This window comes from Neoarius graeffei, chromosome 10 (genome assembly GCF_027579695.1).
Source record: "Neoarius graeffei isolate fNeoGra1 chromosome 10, fNeoGra1.pri, whole genome shotgun sequence".
Classification (NCBI taxonomy): Eukaryota; Metazoa; Chordata; class Actinopteri; order Siluriformes; family Ariidae; genus Neoarius; species Neoarius graeffei.
Window position 1 is genome coordinate 84389564 of NC_083578.1, and position 12057 is coordinate 84401620.

The 12057-nt window shown below is 41.0% G+C and overlaps 1 protein-coding gene across 1 annotated transcript in view; it reads right to left on the minus strand.

The window, feature by feature from the left end:
* cxxc1a (CXXC finger protein 1a) overlaps window positions 1-11320 on the minus strand; it is a 31178-nt gene extending 19858 nt beyond the window's left edge. Inside the window, exons 1-2 of the mRNA XM_060932441.1 lie at window positions 11121-11320; window positions 2545-2657 (exon numbers count right to left, since the gene is read on the minus strand). Of these exons, the coding sequence (XP_060788424.1) occupies window positions 2545-2657; window positions 11121-11123 (116 nt within the window). The 5' untranslated portion in view covers window positions 11124-11320. The remainder of the gene's footprint in view (window positions 1-2544; window positions 2658-11120) is intronic.
* Between the last annotated feature and the right edge of the window lie 737 nt (window positions 11321-12057).

The following is a 12057-nucleotide window of genomic DNA, read 5'->3' on the forward strand; positions in this document are numbered from 1 at the left end:
TAAAACAATAATTAAAACAAAAATCACATAGTGTGCATGAACTGAGAAGTCAAATTGTTTTGCATCACATTTCAACCACTTTCCTTATTACTTTCCAAGACTCTGAACATTGAGATCAGTCTGTTTTTGAAGACGAAACTTTAGTCACACACTGGATTTAAAGACTAGACAATCTGTTTAACGTTTAATTCAAACCAGAGGTGGACAGTAACGAAGTACGTTTACTTGAGTACTGTACTTAAGTACACTTTGAGTATCTGTACTTTACTTGAGTATTAATTTTTTTGGAAACTTATGACTTTAACTTCACTACATTTGAAAGACAAATATTGTACTTTTCACTCCACTACATTTCTATCAAGGTCCTCGTTACTATGAAGCAGCTTTGAAAGTGGATTTTTTTTCCTTTTCTTTTCTAAATCGCGATTGTTTTTTTCGCAGGTTACACTGAGAGCCGATCAGTAATCACTAGGGTCACGTCACATCCATAGACCGGATAAAATCAAGTTCAGTGATTTCTCAGCAGCGTTATTTAACACGATCAGTTGATGGCAGAACGGAAGGAGGCAGTTCTTCTGGCGAATGCACGCCACCATGGCTTTACCTACAACCCATGTTTCAGTTTTCTGAAAGGATTAAAGGTTTGTTTAGTTTTAAATGTTTGCCGAAAACGAACCACATCACAACCTACAAAAACTCGCCGTCCAACCTGCGGAAGCATATTGAGGTCTGTAAATGTTTTATTCCAAGACAAAGTTTGCAACGAAGTTGTCTGTGTTTTTAGAGCTAGCGATAACGTTGCAATAGCTATGCAGTCTGGTTAGTCAAATGACTTTCTATGGATTTGCCCGCCAAGTTGACGTAGCCTTGTCCACGGCTAACGTTAACACATAGCTAGTTAGTTAGCATGTAAAAACAGAGTTACGCTAACATGAATAACGTTAACTTATCTGAAGTGCTTTCAGAAATGTTTTAGCATAATCTTGCCAAATAAACAAAATGTAGAAATCTTTCTTTTCTAGTAACGTTAGCTACCCAATATGATTTCGAGTTTGAAAAGATATTGCTAGCATGTCAGGTGGAGCTCACTGACTAGCTAGCTTAACATTAAACCTACATGATTCCACAGGCAGATTCATATGTGCATGAATACATACACTTGTGCACGTGAGACCTGTGAGATGGACAGTATTGTACTAGTCAGCCACAACAAATTGCTGGAATTTTTTGTTTTGATGTCAGACAATGGTCTTGCACTTTTTTTGTTGTCTTGCTTAAAGCAGTGTTGCTGTTGGGCAGTTATTAAGCTCGAGGTGTGGACCTGGGTTTTAATCAGGTTGGATTGTCATTTTTATTTTCTGAGCAAGCTGCATTTACACCGTCTTCCTGATTAACATACACATGCATGTGTGCACACACTGCCAGCGCTGGGTCAGAACACTACCATGCTGCTTTGTGGGGGTGCAGAGGAGTGTTAGAATTAAAAAAAAAAAAGGCTCTATTTCCCAACAGCCAGCCGCTGTGTCCGGGGATCAGGTCGTCGAGGCCCCTGCCTTCGACTGCCACCCAATCCACACTGCACCAAACCCCTACTGCTACCTCTGTGGGTGGTGAACCCACAGGAGGTCGGGCCCACGTCACCTCTTCGGGCTGAGCCCGGCCGGGCCCCATGGGCAAAGGCCCGGCCACCAAGCGCTCGCATACGAGCCCCAACCCCGGGCCTGGCTCCAGGGTGGGGCCCCGGCTGCGTCCTACCGGGCGACGTCACGGTCCTGGATTTTTTCTCCATAGGGGTTTTTTGGTGAACTGCTCTTGGTCTGGCCTGTCACCTAGGACCTGTCTGCCTTGGGAAACCCTAACAGGGGCATAATGCCCCCGACAACATAGCTCCTAGGATCATTCAAGCACACAAACCCCTCCACCACAATAAGGTGGCAGTTCTAGGAGGGGGCAGTTCTTTTTCGGATGCCTCCTGGACGCCTCCCTGGGGAGGTGTTCCAGGCATGTCCCCCCGGGAGGAGGCCCTGGGGAAGACCCAGGACACGCTGGAGGGACTATGTCTCTCGGCTGGCCTGGGAACGCCTCGGTGTTCTTCCCGAGGAGCTGGCCGAGGTGTCTGGGGAAAGGGAAGTTTGGGCTTCCATGCTTAGACTGCTGCCTCCGCGACCCGGTCCTGGATAAGCGGAAGAAGACGAGACGAGACGAGGCTCTATTTCAGTTCAGTTGTGTTTCGTTTTGTAACGTTCTACCAGTTGTTTATTCTACAGGTTCTACAAGTTAGTCAGTAAATCCAGTCCGTTGTTTCAGAGGCGTTAGGTTTTGTAAGTGTTGTGGCAATAATACAACAATGCGTTGAAAGAAAATGTACTTTTAATACTTAAGTATTTTTAAAATCAAGTACTTCAGTACTTTGACTTAAGTAAAAATTTGACTGGACAACTTTCACTTGTATTGGAATCACATTTGACCAATGGGATCTGTACTTTGACTTAAGTAATGAAGTTGAGTACTTTGTCCACCTCTGGTTCAAGCATTGCATCTTACATCATGAAGCAGTTGATGTCTGGTTTGCGACAGATGCAGTACACTGGAGCGTTGTCCTGGTTCATGCTCGTGTCCGTTCCTGAATGCAGGTCAAACTCTGAAGTCTCGCCGTCCTGGTGGAAGAAAAGTGAAAGACGAGGGTTAGAGAAAGAGCCAGAAAGGATTAATAAACAAAAACATGATGAACAGTTGCATAGAACAACTCCATTAAGCTTTGAATATAGAACTTGATTATATACCGTATAACCTCTAATGAACGCCCCCGGGGGTGTTACATTTTCCAAAAGGGGGGCGTTTATTAGGGGTAAAAAAAAAAAAAATCACAGTTGATTGAATTTTTCAAACCCTAACATAACTGCCCTACTAATTTTCCCTAAGTTTCATACGTTTTCTAGATGAAAAGTCGTCGAATTAAGTGTTTTTAAAAATTTATTTTATTATTTGGGGCGCTTACTGGAGTGTATACGGTAATGCAGGTGTTCATTCAGCGAGGAAACAGCCCAGATATGGAGCACTTGCATGTGACGTCACAGCCGATCCAGATTGTGACAGACGCCATCTTGTCGGTCCAACGCCATATTCCACCTTCTACTTCTACTTCTGGTTCTACTTCTGCTTTTACTTCTACCTTTTCTTCTGGAAAACCCTACTATATACAATTCTACTACAACGGCTGCGGCTACAAGCTCTCCCTACCTGTGCACGTTTATGTTTTTTGTGTGTATTTTTGCGTGTTGTTCGTCTGTACCGGACTTCAATATCCACTACAACCGTATGGCCTTACTGGACATTGGTTTGCAGCAGAAAATGACGGTTTGTAGCGATTTCCATCGCATGCACAACATTCCGGACGAGAAAAAAAAAAAAAAAAACATTCCAGACGAGATAGCGAGACCAGCGGGGTCTCCGTGGATTGTTATCGGAAGCAAAGCGAAGGAGGCGGTGCTGGGAGCGGAAGCAAAAGCGAGGCTGCAGAGCTGGCCTGTTGACTAAGCTCAGAAAACAGCTACTCAAATCTCCACTGCCAAGCCTCTACCTCTCCAACGCCAGATCCATGTAAACAAGACAGACGATTTGGAATTACCTTATTCTATTCTATAATCGGTTGGTCAGTGCTATACTCAATACTTAAGTGACTTACCCATCCAATGAGGATTCTTGTTTACAAGATGCCACATCTGAGTCGCTGACAAATCCTGAATTTCTGTAAAGATAACTGTCCAGAGATTTATAAGCACGCAGTGCTTCACCACTGAACAGCGAGGGAAAGTTAATGAGGTAATTATACACGTCCGGGTATTCCGCTGACAGTTCAAAATCCGGTCGTGAAAACTCCGTCCGGAAAGCCATAAGGGTCACAAATCTGTAATCGTTTATTTTAGACATATATCTAATTATCTGTTCATTAGAAAAATGAGCCGTGTAGTCCGTCGGTTGAAATTGATCCATTCTGTACACGAGTGCAGCAGTATTCAGCGGTGTTTTTGACCGACAAGATGGCGGTTGTGTATAGAGATCTTGCAGTCACGTGACCGGAAAGTACACAGACGCCATCTTGTCGGTAAAAAACACCGCTGAATACTGCTGCACTCGTGTACAGAATGGATCAATTTCAACCGACGGACTACACGGCTCATTTTTCTAATGAACAGATAACTAGATATATGTCTAAAATAAACGATCTACGGATTAGTGACCCTTATGGCTTACCGGACGGAGTTTTCACGACCGTGTCAGTGGATATGGAACTGCCAGAGGTGGAATACCCAGACGTGTATAATTACCTCATTAACTTTCCCTCGCTGTTCAGTGGTGAAGCACTGCGTGCTTATAAATCTCTGGACAGTTATCTTTACAGAAATTCAGGATTTGTCAGCGACTCAGATGTGGCATCTTGTAAACAAGAAAATAATCCTCATTGGATGGGTAAGTCACTTAAGTATTACTAGTACTGCACTGACCAGCCGATTACAGAATAGAATAAGGTAATTCCAGCTGTAATTCCAAATCGTCCATCTTGTTTACCATGGATCCGGCGTTGGAGAGGTAGAGGCTTAGCAGTGGAGGTTTGAGTAGCTGTTTTCTGAGCTTAGTCAACAGGCCGGCTCTGCAGCCTCGCTTTTACTTCCGCTCCCGGCCTCCCGCCGCCTCCTTCGCTTTGCTTCCGATAACAATCCACGGAGACCCCACTGGTCTCGCCATCTCGTCCGGAATGTTTTTTTTTTTTCTTGTCCGGAATGTTGTGCATGCGATGGAAATCGCTACAAACCGTCATTTTCTGCTGCAAACCAATGTCCAGTAAGTCCATACGGTTGTAGTGGACATTGAAGTCCGGTACAGATGAACAACACGCAAAAATACACACAATAAACATAAAAAATGTGCACAGGTAGGGAGAGCTTGTAGCCGCAGCCGTTGTAGTAGAATTGTATATAGTAGGGTTTTCCAGAAGAAAAGGTAGAAGTAGAAGCAGAAGTAGAAGTAGAAGGCGGAAATATGGCGTTTGACCGACAAGATGGCGTCAGTCACAATCTGGATCGGCTGTGACGTCACATGCAAGTGCTCCATAGCTCGCGTAGTCAGCTGGCTTCACACCTTTGATCTTTTCGCCGACCACTGTTACGTCATTCACTTTGCATAAAGCTCCCTTTTTGCAGAAGTCACGCGCCTCCCAGATAATTTGATCTGATCATTCTGTTTCTGAGCAATTCCAGCATTATGGACGTGACACTTGAACTCAAAATGGCAACAAATGACCCAGTGCATGTTTTATTGTCTCCCAGTATTTAAACAGGTGTTGCATATTTTAAGGCTGTACCATACTGGAGAAGTGATAGAACAAGAACAATTCCCATAGTACATCTAGGGCATGCCAGAAAATGCCAATAAAAGATGCGTTATGGACGTGACAGAAAAAGTATCACTTTTCTTGGGTGACTGTACATTTTTATCAAACTCTGTGAAATTGTAAACCTAATGCTGAAATGGAGATATCCATTTGATAGAGGGGTCCAAGGTGAATATTAAAAAATCTTTGTTTAAAATATTTTGTATTTCATGCAGAGTTTCGGAAGGAAAAGTCAGCGTTATGGATGTGACGAAATTCCGTTATGGATGTGACGCGTCTGAAATAGACATGGCATATGTTTAGAAAATCAGCAATTTAACCACCATAACCCTTTGAAAAACTCTCTAAATATCAGCTAAAACTATCAACGTTCTTAAATAATATTTAGGATGGCTATTGTTTTGCTGTTTTGTGGATTTTAGCATACATTTCTGTGGCTTGTGGCAATAATATAGAATTGTACATGATCAAAGTTGATTTTAGCTTGGGGTTTACATTATAAGAAAGAAAGACTGACATATTAAGGCGAAGGGAACAATTCTTGTGACAAATTGGTTCAACTTATTCACATCTGTAAAATACAGGCTTAGGTGATATCTCTGGGAGTGGTTTTGATGCATTACATGTTGCTTTATTTTTGCATGGTGAGGTTGACATTTACATGGAATTGCCCTTCTAATCGTAAAGATGGACACACGTGTTGAAAAGCACAAATCCTACACTGCGAGTTTTAAGCTAAAAGTCGTAAAAATGGTGGAGGAGAAAGGAAAGCACTTTGCTTCTAAACGCTACAAGATCAATCGTAAACGAGTCTGTGAATGGTGCCAACAAAAACGCAAGATTGAAACTTTTCAGTTTCAAAACTGTTCAGACTGTTAGTTTTTTTAATTTTGAATTTTTTTTTCCGAAATATGGGGGGGAGCATTAATTAGAGGTTATATGGTATGAACATATGTTTTTATTCCTTTCCTGTGTCGAATGATTTGCTTCGAAGTTAAATAACACTTACTACTTCTTTCGGTTTTTACACTGGATACTTTTCCTGACACAACCCTCCCCAATCTATCCGGGCTTGGGACTGGCACCAAATATGCACTCATGCCACCATACAAACTCCACACAAAAACACCCTAGTTGGCCGTGAGGTTCGAACCCGGACCCTTCTTGCTATGAGGTGACAGTGCTAACCACTACACCACCATGCTGCCCAAGTTCAATGACACCTGATGGCATATTTCTGTGCCGTTTTTAAATGCTTGCTGATACTCTATATTCAAACACACACTCACTGACCACTTTAAAAGGAACTTGTTCTTGATTCTAAGACTACTGTTCTTGGCTGCAGGACTGGAACCCAATGTGATCTTCCGCTGTTGCGTGCTGAGATGCTTTTCTGCTCACCATGGTTGTAAAGAGTGATTATATGAGTTACTATATCCTTCCTTCCTGGCAAAAAACCTCAAACCAATCTGTCCATTTTCCTCTGACCTCTCTTATCAACAAGGCGTTTGTTTCCACCCACAGAACTGTCGTTCGCACAATCACTCACTGTTTTTTGTTTTTTGCACCGTTCTGTCTGTGTAAACTCTAGAGACTGTTGTGTGTGAAAACCCCAGGAGATCAGGAGCAGTTTCTGAAATAGTCAAACAATCCAGTCCATCTGGCTCAAACCAACACCCATGCCACAGTGAAAGGAAGTCACACTTCTTTGAGATCACAATTTTTCCTGTTCTGATGTTTGATGTAAACTTTGAGTTCACTTTTCTTTTCTTTTGGACTGTCCTGCGTTACTTTTTTCAGAGTTTTTGTCCTTGTTACCAAACAGAACTCCTGTAGATTAGAAGAAGAGAAAAATCATTTGATTTTTTTCTCCCATTGAACTTGTTCTTGATTCTAAGGTCCTGGTTCTTGGCTGGCACCCAATGTGGTTGTCTGCAGTTGCATGTTGACTGAGATGCTTTTATACTCACCACGGTTGTAAAGAGTTGCTATGAGTTGCTACGTCTTTCATAACAGCTCGAACCAATCTGGCTGTTTTCCTCGGACCTCTCATCAACAAGCATACTTGCCAGCCCTCCCGATTTTGGCGGGAGGCTCCCGATTTTAGCCTCCGCCTCCCGATCGTATTTGTTAAAGTGCCATTCCACCATTGGATGTATTCTTTGGCATAAAATACAATATATTTTGACAACATATATAAATGGTATCACTAGATAGAGAAACCTTTTAGCTTCAAAATGATATATCAAACATAATTTTTTGACAACGACAAGTATATTAATTTTGCGACCAAAGTCACCTACCCTTTTAATTTCCGCGCGTGATGTCATCGGCAGGTTCCCCTTCTTGTGTACCATGTGACGTGTGACATGGCACATATCAGCAATGGCGGATAGAACGCGACAAAAATAATACCAATAAATCTAGCTAATACCAATAAATCTAGCTAACTGAAAGATTAACTCAAAATTTTTCGCAATTTTTTTGGCCCCCATATACGAGGAGAAATGACTCTCTCACTTTGGGGGTTTCCTGGTCTAAAAATAGACCGACACGTGGTACACAAGAAGGGGAACCTGCCGATGACATCACGTTTCACTACCGCACGGAAATTAAAAGGGTAGGTGACTTTGGTCGCAAAATGAATATACTTGTCGTTGTCAAAAAATTATGTTTGATATATCATTTTGAAGCTAAAAGATTTCTCTGTCTAGTCATGTTGTCATAAAATATATTGTATTTTATGCCAAAGAATACATCCAATGGTGGAATGGCACTTTAAAACTGGATAATCTCCCAGTTTGGGGAAATCCCTACCGCCAAGTTAAAAATACTCCCGATTATGTCCAATCAGAATCATATGAGAAACACTGCTGACGTCAACTGATTTTTAACCAATCAACGAACAGAATGACAGTCACTTCCGTAATGTAGGCTTCACCCAGGCTGTCCGACATTTTTTACAAGCAGTCATTCATCATAGCCACTAAACCAAATACCAAAAATATGAATGCAAATACCAGGTTGCGTGGGAGAATGAATTTCCATGGATAAGCAAGTTTTCAACCAGCCAGTTACACATTTTAAGGTAAAGATACCTTAAATCAGAATATAATGGACATTAGAGTGTGAAATTAAACTAGTCTTCTATACCATTTCAGAAACAAACTGTACAACTTCTAAAGTGTTTAGGGAAATTTTGCATGACAGAGAATTTGTTTGGTGAGTGTATTTGAATAGTGTGGTTGTGTCTTAGTGCTAGTTTGAATTTATGTTTGAAAGTTTTAAGTGAAAGTTTACAAGTGAATTATCTGGAAAGTGAGTGAAAGATTACTAGTGAGTGTATTTTGGTCGTACTAAAATTTTGCATTCGAGTGAATTTCTTTGTGGAGTATATTTTGATAGTATGGTAGTATTTATAGTGCAATTTTTGAATTTTGTTTGAAAACTTTCAAAGTTTGCAAATGAGCAAATTCCGTTGATGCATTCCAATAGGATTTTGATAGGATTTCTAGTGCTTTTTAAAAATTCTGCTGGAAAGCGTTGAGTGAGAGAGATTCATTTTAGTAGTACTAAGACAGTGCAGTATTTATTTAATTGAGTTGTTACTATTTTGGTTAAATCTTAATAAAATTTTATTTAATTTATATGAGTTCTCTGTATTTCTGCATGAGCTTACAGAAGGGAAACACATTTGATGCAATCCAGCAATACTTTCATTCACTGTGACTATTTTAAGGAATGATAAACATTCTTCTAACACTCTGTTCAGACTGCAACCTGAAACGACCCATATCCGATTTGTTGTGAAATCCGATTTTTTTGTTAGGCCGTTCACATTACCAATTATATGAGACTTGTATGCGATCTCCAATATGAACGGAAAACGACCCAAAAGTGTCCCGCATGCGCAAATTGACACGTAATAAGCACATCTACATAATATGTAAACAAAAAAAAAGCGCACTCTTCAAGTTTGCAAGTAAAGCATGGAGATGAGGCGAGACCTGGCGATGTGGTTTTTGTGGCAGCGGCGGAACTCACACAATAATCTGATTAATGTGGGCAGCAGACTAATGAGACCGAAGGTGTCAAATTACTGGAAATTTCCAGAACAATCTTATAATCTTGTAATACAGGATGGTTTAAGTTATAAATCAGTTATAGAAACTGTTTTATTTAATCAGGCTAACAGATCAACATCCAGGTCCCTACCAAATCCACCATTAGCTTGATCAATTCTATAAAAGTCTATTTAAATTCTGAAAACTGTACAAAATGTTGTTGTTTTCCACCAAAGAGGCGGGATTAGCCAACGCAGAATAGTGACGTTTGTCTCTTGTTGATGACGTGTAGGTCGCATGAATGCGACCTGTCCGGTCAGACTGCAGTCGCATGTGAAAATAACGGATATGCATCGGAATTAGGACCACATATCCAAGCGGCCTGGATCGTATGTGAAAAAATCGGATCTGTCGTTCAGACTGTCAATAACAAATCGGATACAGGTCGTTTCAGGGTGCAGTCTGAACGTAGTCTAGAGCATGGGTCTCTGTATGTATACAATATACAGGCATGAGTTTGTCAGCTAAAAATCTGATTTAAGACTTCCCTTTCATTGTTGTTATATTAAAATTCAAGACGAGTATTATTTCAGATGTTTCACTCTGAGCTCTCTCATGCCTGATACATGAATCCCATAACCTATAGTAACTGATAGAACAATATCAACAATTCAAAAACTCTTTAATTGTATAAATTTCAAATGGTTTGCAATTAATTGGGATCCACTGTTTTTATCGTTTCAACCGCGCATCATACCCTAGTCCAATTGAAAATGTCGTTCACGCACTTTTCTCCCCCATGAGAATTTTGAAAAGTTGGCAAGTATGAACAAGACGTTTGTTTCCACCCACAGAACTGTTGCTCACTCGATGTTTGTTTTTTGCACCATTCTGTCTGTTTAAACTCTGGAAATTGTTGCGTGTCAAAACCCCAGGAAATCAGGAGCAGTTTCAGGAGCGGCATAGTGGTTAGCACGGTCGCCTCACAGCAAGAAGGTTCTGGGTTTGAACCCAGCGGCCGGCGAGGGCCTTTGTGTGTGGAGTTTGCATGTTCTCCCTGTGGGTGTGCTCCAGTTTCCCCCACAATCCAAAGACATGCAGTTAGGTTAACGTGGGGTGGCCTTGGGCTGAGGTGCCCTTGAGCAAGGTACCTGCTCCCCGGGCGCTCTGGTGTGGCTGCCCACTGCTCTGAGTGTGTGTGTGTGTTCGCTGCTTCAGATGGGGTTAAATGCAGAGGACGAATTTCGGTGTGCATGTGACAAATAAAGGTTTCTTCTTTCTTCTGAAATACTCAAACCAGTCCATCTGGCTCAATGCCACAGTGAAAGAAAGTCACACTTTTGAGATGACAATTTTTCTCATTCTGATGTTTGAACATTGTGAGCATTAATTAACTGAAGCTCTTGGTTTGTATCTGCATGATCTGATGCATTGTGCAGGTGGATGGGTGTTCCTAATAAAGTGGCCGGTGAGTGTATAATACAGCGGGACAGATACTGTATTTGATTACGTTATTTCAAACATACATTAAATTAAATAAGAGGTATAACACTGTGCTATATGAATATTAGTATTTTTTATTATCCTTGTCATTATGCTTCATACTTTTACAGCATTTGGCCTTGTTTTTAAAACTATAGTCTAATAACAAAACCGTTACTCACCATTTCCGTTTTAGTCAAAGTTTAAAATCCCAAGTAAACCACCGAGCAAACAAAATAAATCTTTAAAAAGCTAAAAACGCAATACCAGATTTAAAAAAAAAGACTTATTTCAGGATTAGACGATTCATGCAGGCCTGTATGCCATTATAGTTACACAACAGCTCGCTGGGGAAAATCAAGCTACTTCCGCTTCCGGGATGAAGCTTCTATTTCTTCTTCGTGCCCGTGTTCGTTTTCCTCAGTGTTCCCCGATGATACATCAGAACCAATATCGCCACCTACTGGATGTTTCAGGCTTTTTCTTCTTCTTCTTCTTGTACTACGAGTGTCTTAATTATAGTATTATTTTTAATTTAATTCTAATATAATATTAATGTCTGCCCAAGGCTGTTTCCTTTAAGGCTTTTAACTTTTTTTTTAAATAAATCTAACTGGTAAAACAACAATAATTTTGTATATGTGTACAAACTTGGCTCAATATAATTAAAAAGCAATTTTGATTTTGATTGTCAGTCTGCATTATTCAACAGTAAGTCCTAATAAAACATTTGAATGAATGAATGAATGAACCCTTTATTATCACTGTACCAGTGAAATTGACCGTTAACATACTTACTTACATACATACACATAATTGACAGAGGGGGAGGAGACAGGGCAGGAAGTCAGTGAAAAAAAGAAAATTACAGAGTAACAAAAGGAAAGGAGAGGAGAAAAAAGCGACCCCCATCCTATGCTCCTGTGAGGAGTACAGTGTGGGAGCATTAAAAAAACCTCAGCACATAAGCACAAAAAAAACCACAAGTACACTTTACAACAGGGCGGCACGGTGGTGTAGTGGTTAGCGCTGTCGCCCCACAGCAAGAAGGTCCGGGTTCAAGCCCCGTGGCCGGCGAGGGCCTTTCTGTGCAGAGTTTGCATGTTCTCCCTGTGTCCA